Source organism: Mytilus californianus, unplaced genomic scaffold (genome assembly GCF_021869535.1).
Source record: "Mytilus californianus isolate M0D057914Y unplaced genomic scaffold, xbMytCali1.0.p SCAF_3, whole genome shotgun sequence".
Classification (NCBI taxonomy): Eukaryota; Metazoa; Mollusca; class Bivalvia; order Mytilida; family Mytilidae; genus Mytilus; species Mytilus californianus.
This window is the reverse complement of record NW_026262679.1, coordinates 1169579-1190283: the sequence shown is the minus strand read 5'-3', so window position 1 is coordinate 1190283 and position 20705 is coordinate 1169579. Positions and strand designations below refer to the sequence as shown.

The 20705-nt window shown below is 32.7% G+C and overlaps 1 protein-coding gene across 1 annotated transcript in view; it reads left to right on the top strand.

Moving 5' to 3' along the window:
• LOC127733788 (peroxisomal multifunctional enzyme type 2-like) overlaps positions 1-20705 on the top strand; it is a 43626-nt gene that overhangs the window by 11514 nt on the left and 11407 nt on the right. Inside the window, exons 10-18 of the mRNA XM_052243104.1 lie at positions 133-198; positions 915-977; positions 2403-2494; positions 3456-3534; positions 10346-10503; positions 10996-11119; positions 12044-12216; positions 12556-12625; positions 20382-20488. Coding sequence (XP_052099064.1) covers positions 133-198; positions 915-977; positions 2403-2494; positions 3456-3534; positions 10346-10503; positions 10996-11119; positions 12044-12216; positions 12556-12625; positions 20382-20488 — 932 coding nt within the window. The remainder of the gene's footprint in view (positions 1-132; positions 199-914; positions 978-2402; positions 2495-3455; positions 3535-10345; positions 10504-10995; positions 11120-12043; positions 12217-12555; positions 12626-20381; positions 20489-20705) is intronic.

The following is a 20705-nucleotide window of genomic DNA, read 5'->3' as shown; positions in this document are numbered from 1 at the left end:
ACATTTATACAATTTATAGATTTACAACTCCTCCAATATATTTAATTGGATTTGAACGAATATTTATATATGTATTATTATGTTAAATATTATTATGAATGAAAATTAAAATGTTAAATTACTAAATTTCAGTAAGATGGGAAAGGACTGTTGGTGCCATCTGTAGGACGAAGGATACACCAATGACACCAGAAGATGGTATGACATATCTCATAAATGAATGATATTTATCTAAGAGCTTTGCTGGTCTTAAGACAGATTATATGTTTTGTTGAATTAATTAGTTTTGTCAGATTGAATCCTTAGTTAAAAAATCTGAAGTCAAAGCTTTAGTATGGAAATGTGGAATTGTTAATAATCGTTGATTTCAACAGATGTTATTACTGTGAAACATGCATGGAATAATTTGTCACCTCTGTGTAATAAGGGAGATAACTCAATGTTATATCTTTAAAAGAAACTACACAATTTGAATAGCAACAATATGTATGCTTCATTTTTAGTTCAGAATGAAATTTTAGAATGAGGATTTCTGGAATGAAATTTTCACTGATATATGAATTATTGTTGAGTCCATTTGTACTGTAATCATGCTATTTGAACAGACTCTAAGAACATGTGTGAAATACAGTCAGTGACAGTACAAAGTCTTGTTCTTAATGTTAACAATATGTTTTTAAAGAATTTTATTGTTGATGTTGTGAGGGTGTACTGGTACATGTTTGTTGATTTTTCATGTCATTCACCTCCACTCCTAAGTTCACAATTTATAATTGTAAAAAACATTCCAGTTTAAAGGAAATAACCAAGCTTTGTCTTGTCTAGGTTAACAAAAAGTTCATTTATATGCATTCTAAATGATTGTGTTTATTGTAAACGGTATTTTTTAAAATTCTGTTTTTGTCTTTTTTCAGTAAGAGAAAACTGGGATAAAATTTCAGACTTTACAAATTCAACACACCCGGCTTCTTCAGCTGGTAAGATTAATTAGCATTAAATAAAGAAAATACATTGATCTCAGTCATTTTGACAACTTTTCACCTAAAAGTTAACAATGCTTTATATAAAAGAAAAAAAGATATGGAGTTAAAAATCTATATAATTATTGATACATTTGGACATGAAACATGATGGCATACTTTAAATAACATTTAAGCATTTAAGGTAACTAGATCTCAGCCATTAATATAAAAACCTAACATAAAGGCCATCATCAGTCAAGCATTTAACTACAGTATGTCTGATATTTAATATAGGGTATACATCAATGAAATAACAGCCCTAAAAATCAAAATACATCTAGATTCTAGAGTTTAACACACAGCCTTCAACAATAGAGAGGTACAACCAAAATACATCTAGATTCTAGAGTTTAACACACAGCCTTCAACAATAGAGAGGTACAACCAAAATACATTTAGATTCTAGAGTTTAACACACAGCCTTCAACAATAGAGAGGTACAACCAAAATACATTTAGATTCTAGAGTTTAACCCACAGCCTTCAACAATAGAGAGGTACAACCAAAATACATTTAGATTCTAGAGTTTAACACACAGCCTTCAACAATAGAGAGGTACAACCAAAATACATTTAGATTCTAGAGTTTAACACACAGCCTTCAACAATAGAGAGGTACAACCAAAATACATTTAGATTCTAGAGTTTAACACACAGCCTTCAACAATAGAGAGGTACAACCAAAATACATTTAGATTCTAGAGTTTAACACAGCCTTCAACAATAGAGAGGTACAAATACAGTATGGTAAGCTCTAAATTGTTCAAAATAAAAAAAAAGTGAATAAATTGAACAGAGACTATTGGAGATCTGTGATCAACGTCTAATTCACCAATGTAAAGAATCATTCAGATATGATAAAAGACAACGACTATTGAAGTTCCTGACAGCCACATGAACATGTGAGTTAAATCTGTTTTTTTGAGAGCTCAACCCTATAAACTCATTTTAATCTAACAAATAGAAATAACAATAAGAACATATTAGAACAGAAAAATCAGTACAGAAAAGGCACTCAACTATGTTATGATATTTTGATTCAAAACAAAATGACAAGTACAAGTAAAACAATAATAAACAATATTGTATAAATGTAACTAATATTAACCTGATGTTATGAAATAACACTTTCCAATACTTAATATCAATGGTTGAACTTCAAGGTAAATTTCATACAGCAACATGATAAACTGTACAGGAAGACACACAGTCTTGTCCAAAGCCTAGAAAATATCATGAGTAATGGTGTAACATGCAATAGTTTTAATTAGATATCTTTTGGTTTGCATGTTTATGAAAAAGAACATGATTAACAAGGTTCCATTTGTATAATATATTGAAAAATTTCATAGATTTTTCAAACAAATATATCATTTTTCAGATTCTACAGCACATATGTTTAATGTTATACAGACTATTGAAAGGGGAGGCAGTAAAAAACAAAGAGCAACGTCTTCTAGTGGAATAGATCCTGTAGGTCACATTCAGATGATATTTTACCTGTCAGCTACATCTTTTTTTTTTTAATATAATAATTAATGAATCTATCTATTTTTATCTCTTATAAGTTCTTAGCAAATGAAGTCCATGAATTTCTTCTGATTTTGTCAGAAACTTTGCTTATATAATTTCTTTCTTTAAAATTTGCTTTTAATTTCATCAGCATGTAATTCCCTTTGATTTTATATTCAAATGCTATATAATTCTAAGATTTTGCCAGAAATGACAGACAGAATGTCAACATTTTCAGGCGGATAACCAGTTGAAATTAAACAAAAGAAATGGAACTCTTTATTAGAGAAGGTGAAAAAGGCAAAGTTATTATATTTGAATTGTTTACATCTGTTTCTATGGGCTTTAAAAGTTTAATGAATGTGCATAATTTAGGATTTTATGCATCATATATACCTGTTGTTACTAAAATTATAGTATGGAGCTTCGAGTTATTTGTAAAATTTTATATTAAAGACAATTTTTCAGAAAACTGTCCATTGTGGTAGGTGCAAATACATGTAGATCTTTTTTGTGCAAAAGTAAAAATTCCGCCGAAAAAATTCCACACAAAGATAAAAGATTGATCTTTTTAAAGCATTAATTTGCATCTCTGCCCCCGGCGACAGTTTTTTTGGGAAAAAATCCTAAAACTGGGCAATAATTTCATTGAAAAGAGAATGACGAGAACACCTTTTTATGTTTAGGCGTGTTTGGGGTGACTATTTTGTCTTGAAAACATATAAGGCAAAAATATTTGATACATCATCTCGCTTCACATGCCGTTTTATAACCATGTTGTTGGAATAGCCTTTTAACTTATATCAGAAAATTCATTTACATTAATATTTGTATAAATAAATGTTTAATTGGTCATGAAAATTCCTTTTCAATTATATTATACTTTTAATAAAAACTATACATGTACAATGTTTTTTTCTAGGAACTTGCTATAAACCAGAAAATGAAACCTACAACATTTACCTTCACAAATAAAGAAGTTATACTGTATGCTTTAGGCAGTAAGTAACCTTACAGAATATATAAATAAATTCTACCACTGCATCAAGTGTCATACAATATTTCTTCACTGGAGACAGTTGAATTTTCAAATTTAAAACGCAAGGCTCGTCTGTGGTATAAGAAAGAAGGTTTAAAATCAGCTGAGCTTACTATTGAGATTAGACTATTATGACGTGAATGTAAGCAACTATATGTCATCTTACAGCCTTCAACAATGGGCAAAACCCATACTGTATAATACAACATCTTGTATTAAAATATCTTTTTGGATAAAGCCTTGGTTCATATCGAAATAGACTGCCCAGTGGTCTTTTGGTAGCATGCTCTCCTCAATTATGGAAGGTTGTGGGTTTCAACCAAGGAAAAATACTTGAAAATTGGTGTGTGTGCTGCTTTTTCTCTAAGCATGCTGTATTTAGGAGTAAGATCAAAGTTACCTTATGAGCTAGCACGTTAAAAATCTGGCTTAGCCTGTCAGTCTAGTACAAAGCAGAGTTTACATCACATTATCATGTTCTCCTGTAAGTCTAGAGTACAAAGCAGAGTTTACATCACATTATCATGTTCTCCTGTCAGTCTATAGTACAAAGGAGAGTTTACATCACACTATCATGTTCTCCTGTCAGTCTATAGTACAAAGCAGAGTTTACATCACATTATCATGTTCTCCTGTCAGTCTAGTACAAAGCAGAGTTTACATCACATTATCATGTTGTCAGTCTAGTACAAAGCAGAGTTTACATCACATTATCATGTTCTCCTGTCAGTCTAGTAAAAAGCAGAGTTTACATCACATTATCATGTTGTCAGTCTAGTACAAAGCAGAGTTTACATCACATTATCATGTTCTCCTGTCAGTCTAGTACAAAGCAGAGTTTACGTAACATTATCATGTTCTCCTGTCAGTCTATAGTACAAAGCAGAGTTTACATCACATCATCATGTTCTCCTGTCAGTCTATAGTACAAAGCAGAGTTTACATCACATTATCATGTTCTCCTGTCAGTCTATAGTACAAAGCAGAGTTTACATCACATTATCATGTTCTCCTGTCAGTCTATAGTACAAAGCAGAGTTTACATCACATTATCATGTTCTCCTGTCAGTCTTGTACAAAGCAGAGTTTACATCACATTGTCATGTTCTCCTGTCAGTCTATAGTACAAAGCAGAGTTTACATCACATTATCATGTTCTCCTGTCAGTCTATAGTACAAAGCAGAGTTTACATCACATTATCATGTTGTCCTGTCAGTCTATTGTACAAAGCAGAGTTTACATCACATTATCATGTTCTCCTGTCAGTCTAGTACAAGGCAGAGTTTACATCACATTATCATGTTGTCCTGTCAGTCTAGTACAAAGCAGAGTTTACATCACATTATCATGTTCTCCTGTCAGTCTATAGTACAAAGCAGAGTTTACATCACATTATCATGTTCTCCTGTCAGTTTAGTACAAAGCAGAGTTTACATTACATTGTCATGTTCTCATGTCAGTCTACAACAAAGCAGAGTTTACATCACATTATCATATTCTCCTGTCAGTCTAGTACAAAGCAGATTTTACATCACATTATCCTGTTCTCCTGTCAGTCTATAGTACAAAGCAGAGTTTACATCACATTATCATGTTCTCCTGTCAGTCTAGTACAAGGCAGAGTTTACATCACATTATCATGTTGTCCTGTCAGTCTAGTACAAAGCAGATTTTACATCACATTATCCTGTTCTCCTGTCAGTCTATAGTACAAAGCAGAGTTTACATCACATTATCATGTTGTCCTGTCAGTCTATAGTACAAAGCAGAGTTTACATCACATAATCATGTTCTCCTGTCAGTCTATAGTACAAAGCAGAGTTTACATCACATTATCATGTTCTCCTGTCAGTCTATAGTACAAAGCAGAGTTTACATCACATTATCATGTTCTCCTGTCAGTCTTGTACAAAGCAGAGTTTACATCACATTGTCATGTTCTCCTGTCAGTCTATAGTACAAAGCAGAGTTTACATCACATTATCATGTTCTCCTGTCAGTCTATAGAACAAAGCAGAGTTTACATCACATTATCATGTTCTCCTGTCAGTCTAGTACAAAGCAGAGATTACATCACACTATCATGTTATCCTGTCAGTCTAGTACAAAGCAGAGTTTAAATCACATTATCATGTTGTCCTGTCAGTCTAGTACAAAGCAGAGTTTACATCACATTATCATGTTCTCCTGTCAGTCTATAGTACAAAGCAGAGTTTAAATCACATTATCATGTTGTCCTGTCAGTCTAGTACAAAGCATAGTTTACATCACATTATCATGTTCTCCTGTCAGTCTAGTACAAAGCAGAGTTTACATCACACTATCATGTTATCCTGTCAGTCTAGTACAAAGCAGAGTTTAAATCACATTATCATGTTGTCCTGTCAGTCTAGTACAAAGCATAGTATACATCACATTATCATGTTGTCAGTCTAGTACAAAGCAGAGTTTACATCACACTATCATGTTATCCTGTCAGTCTAGTACAAAGCAGAGTTTAAATCACATTATCATGTTGTCCTGTCAGTCTAGTACAAAGCAGAGTTTACATCACATTATCATGTTCTCCTGTCAGTCTATAGTACAAAGCAGAGTTTAAATCACATTATCATGTTGTCCTGTCAGTCTAGTACAAAGCATAGTATACATCACATTATCATGTTGTCCTGTCAGTCAATAGTACAAAGCAGAGTTTACATCACATTATCATGTTCTCCTGTCAGTCTAGTACAAGGCAGATTTTACATCACATTATCATGTTCTCCTGTCAGTCTAGTACAAAACAGAGTTTACATCACATTATCATGTTCTCCTGTCAGTCTAGTACAAAGCATAGTTTACATCACATTATCATGTTCTCCTGTCAGTCTATAGTACAAAGCAGAGTTTACATCACATTATCATGTTGTCCTGTCAGTCTAGTACAAAGCAGAGTTTACATCACATTATCATGTTCTCCTGTCAGTCTATAGTACAAAGCAGAGTTTAAATCACATTATCATGTTGTCCTGTCAGTCTATAGTACAAGGCATATTTTACATCACATTATCATGTTGTCCTGTCAGTCTAGTACAAAGCATAGTTTACATCACATTATCATGTTCTCCTGTCAGTCTAGTACAAAGCAGAGTTTACATCACATTATCATGTTGTCCTGTCAGTCTATAGTACAAAGCATAGTTTACATCACATTATCATGTTCTCCTGTCAGTCTATAGTACAAAGCAGATTTTACATCACATAATCATGTTCTCCTGTCAGTCTATAGTACAAAGCAGAGTTTACATCACATTATCATGTTGTCAGTCTAGTACAAAGCAGAGTTTACATCACATTATCATGTTCTCCTGTCAGTCTAGTACAAAGCAGAGTTTACATCACATTATCATGTTCTCCTGTCAGTCTATAGTACAAAGCAGAGTTTAAATCACATTATCATGTTGTCCTGTCAGTCTATAGTACAAGGCAGATTTTACATCACATTATCATGTTGTCCTGTCAGTCTAGTACAAAGCATAGTTTACATCACATTATCATGTTCTCCTGTCAGTCTAGTACAAAGCAGAGTTTACATCACATTATCATGTTGTCCTGTCAGTCTATAGTACAAAGCATAGTTTACATCACATTATCATGTTCTCCTGTCAGTCTAGTACAAAGCAGAGTTTACATCACATTATCATGTTCTCCTGTCAGTCTATAGTACAAAGCAGAGTTTAAATCACATTATCATGTTGTCCTGTCAGTCTATAGTACAAGGCAGATTTTACATCACATTATCATGTTGTCCTGTCAGTCTAGTACAAAGCATAGTTTACATCACATTATCATGTTCTCCTGTCAGTCTAGTACAAAGCAGAGTTTACATCACATTATCATGTTCTCCTGTCAGTCTATAGTACAAAGCAGATTTTACATCACATAATCATGTTCTCCTGTCAGTCTATAGTACAAAGCAGAGTTTACATCACATTATCATGTTGTCAGTCTAGTACAAAGCAGAGTTTACATCACATTATCATGTTCTCCTGTCAGTCTAGTACAAAGCAGAGTTTACATCACATTATCATGTTCTCCTGTCAGTCTATAGTACAAAGCAGAGTTTACATCACATTATCATGTTCTCCTGTCAGTCTATAGTACAAAGCAGAGTTTACATCACATTATCATGTTCTCCTGTCAGTCTAGTACAAGGCAGATTTAACATCACATTATCATGTTCTCCTGTCAGTCTAGTACAAGGCAGATTTTACATCACATTATCCTGTTCTCCTGTCAGTCTATAGTACAAAGCAGAGTTTACATCACATTATCATGTTCTCCTGTCAGTCTAGTACAAGGCAGATTTTACATCACATTATCATGTTCTCCTGTCAGTCTATAGTACAAGGCAGATTTTACATCACATTATCATGTTCTCCTGTCAGTCTAGTACAAGGCAGATTTTACATCACATTATCATGTTCTCCTGTCAGTCTAGTACAAGGCAGATTTTATATCACATTATCATGTTCTCCTGTCAGTCTATAGTACAAAGCAGAGTTTACATCACATTATCATGTTCTCCTGTCAGTCTATAGTACAAAGCAGAGTTTACATCACATTATCATGTTCTCCTGTCAGTCTATAGTACAAAGCAGAGTTTACATCACATTATCATGTTCTCCTGTCAGTCTAGTACAAGGCAGATTTTACATCAAATTATCATGTTCTCATCCTGAATATGGTTTTAATTTACCACTGGACGATAAACAATCATCATCACCATATCTTAATAGTACATTTAATGACAAGATCTCAAAATGAATTTTTTACATAAATAGCAAAATGTTTGAAGTCCTAAATTAAAGTATATACTTTTTAAATGCAACAAATACTCATCAAACTGCACTTTTGAAGACATGTTTTAAATCTGGAAAGCTTAGTTTTTGGATATAAAGTACAGAGTATGATGAACTTAATTATCTTTTAACTATAATAAGCTACACTACACCATAAATAAAGGCAACAGTAGTATACTTCTGTTCGAAACTCATAAATCGATAGAGATAAAAACAAATCCGAGTTACAAACTAAAACCATAAGTCAGATAAGTTACTCAAAGATATACATGGTTTCAAAATACTCAAACATGAAATCACAAATTATTTAGAGAATAGAAAATTTTTGGGAAAAAAAATATGTAAAATTTACATATATTTTTTTCTTATAATTTTCTAGTCTGATTTCATTTTTAGCTCACCATTCCAAAGGAACAGTGAGCTGTTGCCATCACTTGGAATCCGTCGTCGTCCGGTGTCATCATCCATCCGGTGTAAACTATTTCAAACATCTTCTCCTCTGAAACTACTGAACCAATTCCAACCAAACTTAAGCTGAATGATCCTTAGGGTATATAGAATAAAGTTTGTGTTTTATTTTCTGTTTCGTCTAAAAACATGGCCGTCATGACTAAAAATAGAATATAGGGGTAAAATGCAGTTTTTGGTTTATATTTCAAAAACCAAAGCATTTAGAGCAAATCTGACAAGGTCAAGTTCTATCAGCCCTGAAATTTTCAGGTGAATCTAACAGCCCATTGTTGGGTTGCTGCCACTAAATTGGTAATTTTAAGGAAATTTTTGCAGTTTTTGGTTATTATCTTGAATATTATTATAGATAAAGATAAACTGTAAACAGCGAAAATGTTTAGCAATGTAAGATCTACAAATAAGTTTATATGACCAAAATTGTCAATTTACCCCTTAAGGAGTTATTGCCCTTTAAATACAATTTTACACAATTTGTTTATCATGTTTTCTTACTTTAAAAAATCTTCTCCTCTGAAACTACTCAACCGAATTAAATCAAACTTAGGCTGAATGATTCTTAGGTTATCTAGAATAAAGTTTGTGTTTTATTTTCTGTTTCCTCAGAAAACATGGTCGCCATGGCTAAAAATAGAACATAGGGTAAAATGCAGTTTTTGACTTGTATCTCAAAAACTAAAGCATTTAGAGCAAATCAGACAAGAAGTTAAAGTATTCGTTAGGTCAAGGTCTACCTGCCTTGAAATTATCAGCCAAATCAGGTATCTGATTTTTAGGTTATTGCCCCTGAATTGATGATTTTAAGGAAATTTTGCAGTTTTCGGTTATTATTTTCAATATTATCATAGATAAAGATAAACTGTAAACAGCAAAAATGTTCAGCAAAGTAAGATCCACAAATAAGTTTTTTATGACCAAAATTGTCAATTGACCCCTTAAGGAGTTATTGTCCTTTAAAGACAATTTTTCACAATTTGTTTATCTAATCTAGTTTGCTTACTTTAAAAAATCTTCTCTTTTGAAACCGCTGAATCAATTTCAGCCAAACTTGGGCTGAATGAGTTTCAGAGTATCTTGTATATATTTTGTATTTTATTTCCTTGTATATCAAGAAACATAGCCACTATGGCTAAAATGGAACATAGGGGTAAAATGCATTTTTTTGCTTTTGAAGAAAATATGACAGATACAAAGAACATTTAAATTGCATTTTTAAGCCACTCATTAATATATATTGAAAAGCAAAAATAATCATTGATGAAAGATGTAAGCAAAAAATTACAGGTGAGCGATTCAGGCTCTTGAGAGCCTCTTGTTAAGTATTTTGAAAGCTTATACATTTTGCTATATAATTTCTGATTTCATGTTTTAGTATTTGTATTTTGAAAGCTTATAATATATTTTGCTAAATAATTTAGTTTTACCTCTGTCATTTTTTAATAAGACATACTTCTTATTTACAGTTGGTGTTTCAACACAACAAGACGACTATTTGAAGTTCCTGTTTGAGTTATCAGATGACTTCTGTGTCATACCATCATTTGCTGTTACACCTGCTTTTTCAGCCATGGGCGGTGGCTTAATTGGAGGGGTACCTGGTTTAAATGTTGACCCTACTAAGGTTTGTAGGAAATTATTTTGAGTTGATATCCTAAAGTCTGCTATTAACATGTTGTTTGTCAAACAATCTAATCACCCCACATCCTCATACCAAGATGGACTTAAATCTGTGAGGAAAACAATTTATCTTTCCTATATCAGAAAGTTCTACTATTTTTTAATACCACATTGTTTTGAAAAATCACTATTTGAGTCTGACATTCTTTTTGTTTTTATTGAAATTAGCCTTTAAAGCAGTTTTACGGAGATCAACATTCAACCCTTAAACAAGTTATCAAATTTTGAATTATATGCCAGATTGTGTGGGTTTGTTGTTCTTTCAAAATTATGTTATCATTTGGGTTCATACATTCTTTACTTCAATGCTACAAATTTCTCTATTATTTTTAAATTGGTAATTGTATGTAGCTTTGTACAATATTTCCATTAGAGCTTCAATCCTTGTTATAATTTGTCTACAAGAAATAACATATATTTAAATGTGGTATTGTAGATTTTACACGGCGAGCAATACACAGAATTATACAAACCTTTTCCTACCAGTGGTACTTTGACATCTAGAGGAACAATTGTAGATGTCCTAGATAAAGGATCTGGTGCTGTCATATTAATGGATGGTATGTTACATTATTATATTTATGTTATCAACACATCAAGTTAGTAAAACATTTTAGTGTATCTTGAGTGCTTTCATTTCTATTAAACATCCACATTGAGACCAGTTAAAAATGCTAAATTTAATTGTCTTCCTTTTAATTTAAATTTTGATGGACAGAAAAAAACAGCCCTTATATTTAGATGCTTTGACATAGGTAGGAAAAGATTATTTCTCAGATTCAAAATTTTTCAGCTATAAAAGCCCTGACATGTCAAAATGTCAAACAATTCAAACGAGAAAACTAAAAGCCTGATTTATTACATAACAAATATAACAGACAGCAACCAACCCAAACAACTGATTTACAGGCATATGACTTGGGACATGCACACAAAGATTGCGTCAGGGTTAAACATGTTTGTGGGTACTCAGTCCTCCCCTTTACCTTTGATAGTGGTGTTTTAAACAGAACAAATGAAAAAAAACTACTTTAAAAATTTGTTGAAATTGACTTAACTCGCCAGATTAACACAAAATACAAAAAAAAAAAGAACTTATATAAATTACCAATCTAAGAGCACTTGCAGTTACTGGAAGATAGTTTAAATCAATTACAACTAATTTATGTTCTCTCAGACTTAGATATCAATCAGTACACATCAAATGGATTTATTGATAAGATGTCATAAACTCTTTTATGTTTGCACCATTCTGTGTGCATAGTGCATACTAAATATTTTTGTGTTTCTTTTCAAACTTAATAATATCATGTAAAGTGAATACTTATAGTTGTAGTGATTAAAGTTGAAAAGTTGAGTAGGTAAAGAAGAATGAAACATCTTTATCATCTATGATCATATTATGAACGTTTAGAATTATCATAAAAACCATTCTATTTGCTTAGAATAGCTCTTTTTCAATGTTTGTTTGTTTGTTTTTTCAGTTGAAACATTTGATGACAAGAAAGAAAAAGTAGCTTACAATCAATTTTCAACATTTGTTGTTGGTGCTGGAAAGTTCGGTGGAAAGAGAAGTTCAGACAAAGCTAGAAATACTGCTAATCCACCTTCTAGAGCCCCAGATGCTAGCATGAGTGAGAAAACCAGCATTGATCAGGTAGGTTCAGTCATTCAAAAAATTTAGCAGTGGTCCTCATCATATTCACTTCATTTATTCTCAAACATTATTATCTAAATCTGATGAGAGAAAAATTTGCAACTTTGCTTATAATATTGAGATGGACAGACATCGAGCATTACTTTATCCCTCACCTGACTCAGTGGTGCACAAAAAAAAAAAAAAAATATGAAAGAATTGATTAATAAGAATAATACAATCAATGGTATTTATAGAATAAAATTTAATGCCTTTTAAGTCGTAAACATCAAGTAACAAAATATCAATATTCTGACCATTATACAGGCAGCATTATACTAATATTTTTCCATATTATAGGCAGCATTATACAGATTAAGTGGTGACAGAAATCCTTTACATATAGATCCTAGCTTTGCTGCTATGGGAGGTAAGGATAAGAATTATTCCTTTTAATAAGATAGAGTTTTTCCTCACATTCATTAATTCCACAAAGGGAACACAATGGTAAAGAAATTGAACCCTGTTTCTCACTCAGTGGTATACAAGTTCCTCTTCAATCCTTGTGACAAGGGGCATCCAATATTATGCATAATTCTCTAAACAAGCAACCAATCTCTACTTAAAAAGCATTTAAGGGATGTAAATGATTTTCCCATGTTAGGAGATTGCTAAGATCCTAGCAGGAAAAAAATCCCTCAAGCATCATGTTTGTCTCGAAGTGAAAAAGCAAGACTTAGGGTGCTGTTTCTGACAGCAGCGTCAGCAATACATTAGTTTGTGATTATGTCAGTTTATTGGGAACCACTAGTGGAAGATCAGTCATGACTTTGAATGTTTTGCATAATTTACATTTTTGAATATTGCCATTTTAATTTCAACATTTGCATTCTACTATCAAAATTAGATAAAAGTGAGACATATCTCTGTGTCAACAGTTTATCAAAGTAGGCTCATTGGGGGCCAATACTGAAGATAAATTGCTGACCATTCCTAAATCTCCATATATTTCCTGTGGCAGTCATAATTTGATAAGCTTTCGTGTCCTAATTCAGCTGGCAACTGTTATAGAAAATAAAGATTTAAAACCAATGTAATTAAAGTTAATAGTGTCCTTTTTAGCTCACCTGGCCCAAAGGGCCAAGTGAGCTTTTCTCATCACTTGGCGTCAGTCGTCGTCCGTTAACTTTTACAAAAATCTTCTCCTCTGAAACTACTAGGCCAAATTTAACCAAGCTTGGCCACAATCATCATTAGGGTATCTAGTTTAAAAAATGTGTCCGATGACCCCGCCTGCCAACCAACATGGCCGACATGGCTAAAAATAGAACATAGGGGTAAAATGCAGTTTTTGGCTTATATCTCTGAAACCAAAGCATTTAGAGCAAATCTGACAGGAGTAAAATTGTTTATCAGGTCAAGATCTATCTGCCCTGACATTTTCAGATGAATGGGACAACCCGTTCTTGGGTTGCTGCCCCTGAATTGGTAATTTTAAGGAAATTTTGCTGTTTTTGGTTATTATCTTGAATATTATTATAGATAGAGATAAACTGTAAACAGCAATAATGTTCAGCAAAGTAACATCTACAAATAAGTCAACCTGACCAAAATGGTCAGTTGACCCCTTAAGGAGTTATTGCCCTTTATAGTCAATTTTTAACCATTTTTCGTAAATTTTTGTAATCTTTTACAAAAATCTTCTCCTCTGAAACTACTAAGACAAATTTAACCAAACTTGTCCACAATCATCATTAGGGTATCTTGTATAAAAAATGTGTCCGATGACCCCGCCCGCGAACCAAGATGGCTGACATGGCTAAAAAATAGTACATAGGGTAAAATGCAGTTTTTATACGACCGCAAAAAAATTTTGAGGTCGTATATTGGTATGACGTTGGCGTCGTCGTCGTCGTCGTCGTCGTCGTCGTCGTCCGGCGTCGTCGTCCGAATACACAATGGTTTTCGCACTCTAACTTTAGTTTAAGTGAATGGATCTCTATGAAATTTTACCATAAGGTTCAATACCACAATAGGAAGGTGGGGATTGATTTTGGGGGTTATGGTACCAACAGTTAAGGAATTAGGGGCCAAAAAGGGGCCGAAAATAAGCATTTTTGTAACTTCCAGACATAACTTGTGTGTTAGCATATGGATCTCTTTGACATTGTACCACAAGATTCCATATCACAAAGGGTCAATGCTGGGATTGATATTGGGGTTAATTGCCTCAAAATTTTAGGAATAAGGGGCCAAAAGGGGGCAAAAAACAAGCATTTTTCTAGTTTCATGACAATAACTTGTGTGTAAGTGTATGGATCTTTCTGAAATTTTACTACAAGGTTCCATTTCACAAAGGGAAAGCTGGAATTGAGTGTTGTGGTAATTGCCCAAAACGTTTAGTAATAAGGGGCCTAAAAAGGGGTTTAAAATAAGCATTTTTTAGTTTCTAGACAATAACTTGTGTTCAAGTGTATGGATCTCTCTAAAATTGTATTACAAGGTACCATACCACAAAGGCAAGGCTGTTATTGAGCTTGGTTTGGGGGGAAAGGGGGGTGGGGGTGATGAATCATAAGGGGGGCGGGGGTCAAAAAAGGGGTAATTTTTTTTTTTCCTTTTTTTTTTATTTAAAATTTACATTTTAAGTTAGTTATTTTTTATCACGAAGAGAAAGTAGGAATTGAGTTTTGGGGTTAATTGCTCAAACATTTATGAATAAGGGGCCAAATATTGGTCGAAAATAAGGATTTTTTTAGTTTGCAACAAAAACTTGTGTTCAAGTGTATGGATCTCTGTGAAATTGTATTGCAATGTACCATACCACAAATTGAAGGTTGTGATTGAGGTGGGGGATGATGAATCAAAAGGGGGTTGAAAAAATGTGTGGGGGGTAGGATTTTTTTTTTTTCCTTTTTTTTTCTTTAAAATTTTCCATTTAAAGATGGTTGTTTCAGATTTATATATGAAAGAAAATAATAATGATACGGTTATATATTATGAGGAACTGAAATTTAAAATTATGTATATTGGAAATTTAGGTTACATTGGAAAGTAATAATTGGCTTTGGGGGGGGGGGGGGGGGGGGGGGGGGGGGTTATGGCTCTAATGTTTAAGGAATAAGGGGAAAAAAGGTTAAAAAACAAGGGTTTCCATTTTAATAGACAAATAATTGAGTAAAGAACATTATTTAAAAGCAGTGTAAGGTTGGTAATTCAAACTCATTTAAATATCTCATCTACACTGCTTTTAAATTATGTAAATTGGAAATTTGCCAATAACTTTATTGTTAATAAATGCATTGGAAATTTGCCAACAATTTTAGTGTAATAAACTTCATTGGAAATTTGCCAATATAAAAATTTGCTGATGAAGGTTTTTTGTTTACCTTTAGCCTTGACTATGAAGTCATTTTCTATTTTTATAGCCTTATGATGTAGTTGAATTATTTAATACTTTTATGATGTGTTTAAATGGGGTTTTATCATGTTTATGGTTGCAAATTTATTGTTTTTAGTATAATAAACTCCATTTAAAATTTGCCAATAAAAAAATTTTTGTTTATTTTTAGCTATGATTATGATGTCATTTTCTATTTTACTTTTATGGTTGCAAAGAAATTTTTATTTTTAGATATTACTGTTAAATGATGCTGATTAAGGTTTTTGCTATGTTTAGCCATGACTATGATGTCATTTTCTATTTTAATATCTGTTATGATGTATTTAAATGGGCTTTTATGGTTACAAAGGAATTTTATTTTTAGATATTACTATAAAATGTTGCTGATGCTGATTAAGGATTTTGTTTATTTTTAGCCATGACTATGATGTCATTTTCTATTTTAATACCTTTATGATGTAATTTCCATTTTTAGATAATACTGTTAAATGATGCTGATTAAGGGTTTTTTGCTATGTTTAGCCATGACTATGATGTCATTTTCTATTTTAATATCTTTATGATGTATTTAAATGGGCTTTTATGGTTACAAAGGAATTTTATTTTTAGATATTACTTTAAATGTTGCTGATTAAGGACTTTTGTTTATTTTTAGCCATGACTATGATGTCACTTTCTATTTTAATACCTTTATGATGTATTTAAATGGGCTCCCATGTATTTAGATTTTTGATTATTTATACATGTTACCAAATTGGTCCACATTGAACAAAAAACAGTCCAAATTTCAACTTTATTACATTACATCAAACATTGAATTCTACATATTCTTTGATATATTGAAATTAACAAACAATTTAGTTTATGGATATTCCACCATAATAGGTAAATTAAATTTTTTCCAGTTCTTACACCACATTCATCCTGTGTCAGAAACCTATGCTGTGTCAAATATTTAATGACAATCCAAAGTCATAGCTGTATCAAGCTTGAATTTTGTGTCCATACTTGCCCCAACTGTTCAGGGTTCGACCTCTGCGGTCGTATCAAGCTGCGCCCCAGCGAAGCATTTTATTGCCTCATATCTCTGAAACCAAAGCATTCAGAGCAAATCTGATGAGGATAAAATTGTTCATTAGGTCAAGATCTATCTGCCCTGAAATTTTCAGACCAATCAGGCAACCTGTTGTTGGGTTGCTGCCCCTGAATTGGTAATTTTAAGGAAATTTTGCCGTTTTTGGTTATTATCTTGAATATTATAATAGATAGAGATAAACTGTAAACAGCAATAATGTTTAGCAAAGTAAGATCTACAAATAAGTCAACATGACCGAAATTGTCAGTTGACCCCTTAAGGAGTTATTGCCCTTTTTAGTCAATTTTTAACAATTTTTCGTAAATTTTTGTAATCTTTTACAAAAATCTTCTCCTCTGAAACTACTAAGACAAATTTAACCAAACTTGTCCACAATCATCATTAGGGTATCTAGTTTAAAAAATGTGTCCGATGACCCCGCCCGCGAACCAAGATGGCCGACATAGCTAAAAAATAGTACATAGGGTAAAATGCAGTTTTTGGCTCATATCTCTGAAATCAAAGCATTTAGAGCAAATCTGATGTGGATTAAATTGTTCATTAGGTCAAGATCTATCTGCCCTGAAATTTTCAGACCAATCAGGCAACACGTTGTTGGGTTGCTGCCCCTGAATTGGTAATTTTAAGGAAATTTTGCCGTTTTTGGTTATTATCTTGAATATTATTATAGATAGAGATAAACTGTAAACAGCAATAATGTACAGCAAAGTTAGATCTACAAATAAGTCAACATCACCAAAATTGTCAATTGAGCCCTTAAGGAGTTATTGCCCTTTATAGTCAATTTTTTACAATTTTCATAAATTTTGTAAATTTTTGTAAATTTTTACAAAATATTTTCCACTGTAACTACCGGGCCAAGTTCATTATAGATAGAGATAATAGTAAGGAGCAAGAATGTTCAGTAAAGTAAGATCTACAAACACATCGCCATCACCAAAACACAATTTTGTCATGAATCCATCTGTGTCCTTTGTTTAATATGCACATAGACCAAGGTGAGCGACACAGGCTCTTTAGAGCCTCTAGTTATATGTTGCTATAGAAGTTTTTATTAGCTCACCTGGCCTCGTGACTTTGCTTCAGTCATCTGTCAGTGTCAAAAATCTCCTCTGAAACTACTTGGTCAAATTTAACCAAACTTGGCCACAATCATCATTAGGGTACTTTGTTAAAAAAAATGTTTCTGATGGCCTGGCCGGCCAAACCAACATGGACAACATGGCTGAAAAAAAATTTGGTGTCAAATGCAAGTTTTGTCTATTATCTTGAAAATCACCATAAATAGATAAAATGTTCAGAATGTTGAGATCTATCTATTGTCCATTTACATTAAAACTCGCACTACTTCTTCATACCTGCCAACTGTCACTATTTGCGGGGGATTTCCCCATGAAAGCTCCCAAATGGAAATCTTGAAAGCGCAATTTTGTCCACAATTTATAACAAAACAATCAATTTTACAATGGCTATAGGATTGCAAAAGTATGAATAAGCAAATTAACAACAATAAAATAAATTTGAGGGCCCCTTTAAAGGTTTTGTAGGACTATGAGAGCCATCTTACACATAAAACCCCCATGGCAATTTTGAAATGTTGGCAGGTATGCAAGTTCGTATTGGAGTTATTGCCCTTTAATTTTTTTCATTTTTGCCTGCTTTTTTAAAAACTTAAAAAGATAGAGAGAAATTTAAAACAGCTAAGATCATCAGCAAGACAAGATCTACTAATAGATTTACAAAAGCCAAAATCGTCTGATGACTCTTTATTGGAGTCATTGCCATTTAATGTGATTTTTGTCTCGCCTTGACGGAGTCAAAAAGCGAGACATAGGTATGCTGTATACGGCGTCGGCGGCGGTGTTAACAATGTATTAGTTTGTGATTAGGTCTAGTTCATGGTGAACCACTAGTGGTAAGTCAATGATATTTGGTATGCAGTTGTATTAGCATTGGCACATCTCATTACCATAGAGATTAGTTGGCCCCGCCCCCTCAGTCAAGGTCTATTGACTTTGAAACTTTGCTTCGTTTACATGTATTAGTTTGTTATTAGGTCAGTTTATGGGGAACCACTAGTGGTAGGTCAATGATATTTGGTATGCAGTTGTATAAGCATTGGCACATCTCATTTCCATGGAGAATGTTTGGCTCCGCCCCCTCATTCATGATCTATTGACTTTGAAACTTTTGCTTCGTTTTCATGTATTAGTTTGTGATTAGGTCAGTTCAAGGGGAACTGTTAGTGGTAGGTCAATGATAATTGGTATGCAGTTGTATAAGCATTAGCACATCTCATTTCCATGGAGAATATTTGGTCCCGCCCCCTCAGTCATGGTCTATTGACTTTGAAACTTTTGCTTAGTTTACATGTATTAGTTTGTGATTAGATCAGTTTAAAATGAACCGCTAATGTTAAGTCAATGATATTTGGTATGCAAATGTATTGGCATTTGCAAGTCTCGTTTCCATGGATTATATAGCCCCACCCCCTCATCATGGTTCATTGACTTTGAAACTTTTACATAGTTTACAAGTCAATGTTTGTGTTTAGGTTTGTTGAAAGGGAACGACTTATGATAAGTCTATGGTATTTGGTATGCAGTTGTATTAGCATTGGCACATCGGATTTCCATGGAGATTGTTTTGCCATGTACCTTCAGTCATGGTTCATTGACTTTGAATATTTGCATAACTTACATGTTAAAGTATAGCTATTTTAGTTTCAACATTTGCATTATCAAAAGTACAAAAAGGCGAGACATATCTCTGTGTTAACAGTTTTTTACCATTTTTGTTTGCGTTTTTTGCCACATATCTTAATAACTATAATATATAGATAGAAACTTAAACAATCAAAAATGATCGGCAAGACATAATCAACAAACAAGTATCAATAGCCAAAATTGTCTGCCAACTCCTTTTGCAGTTATTGCTCTTTAATGACGATTTTAACCCATATTTTGTGTTTTTACCTATTATCTTGAAAACTATAATAGATAGATAGACACTTAAAATAGCAAAAATGGGTCAACATTGCAGAAATTGTTAGATGACTCCTTGTTGGAGTTATTGTCCTTTAATGATGATTTCTACCCATTCTTTTTTGCTATTTTGCCTTGTATCTTAAAAAACTATAATAGATAGATAGAAAATCAAATAGCAAAATTGATTAGCAAGCCAGATCTACAAATTAGTCAACATTGCTAAAATAGTCTGTTGACTCCTTTATGGGGTTATTGCTATTTTTACCCATTTTTTTTTTGCGTTTTTTCCTATTATATTTAAAACTATAAAAGATAGAGAAACACTTAAAATGCAAAAATCATCAGTGAGACAAGATCTACAAAAAAAATAAATTTGCCGAAATTGTTTGTAGACTCTTTATAGTACTAGTGATTGCCCTTAAAAAGACATCTTTTTTTATCCTTTTATGTGTTTTGGTCAAAACAGAAAAAAAGATCAACAAACCAGAAATTTTTGTCATGAATTCTATTCTAGTCCACAATGTTGGAGAGTGTCCATTGTTGAAGATGCACATAGACCTAGGTTAGCTACACAGGCTATCTAAAATCTCTAATTATTTTTTATGCATCTTAAAAAATGTAATTATTATACAAGTGAAAATTAACTCTTGCTAGTAACTAATATACGTAAACAAAATGATGTTTCTTTTTTTATGTACAGGTTTTGACAAGCCAATATTACATGGATTATGTAGCTATGGTTATGCTACAAGACATGTAATGAAAACATACTGTGATAATGATGTTTCCAAGGTCAAAGCTATAAAAGTAGGTAAACCTAAGATCATGGGAAACAATATATACTTCTTTTATTTTTACATTTTTTATCCCCCTTATGCACAGCCTAGCTGTGGACAAAGAAATTTCAGGTTTCCATCAGTATGTCTGTCCATTTGTTGGCTATTTTACCTTTACAGAGCATGATGGCTCTGTATAATATATATATGAGAGGTTATTATTTACAACATCTGGATCAAGTTCCTAA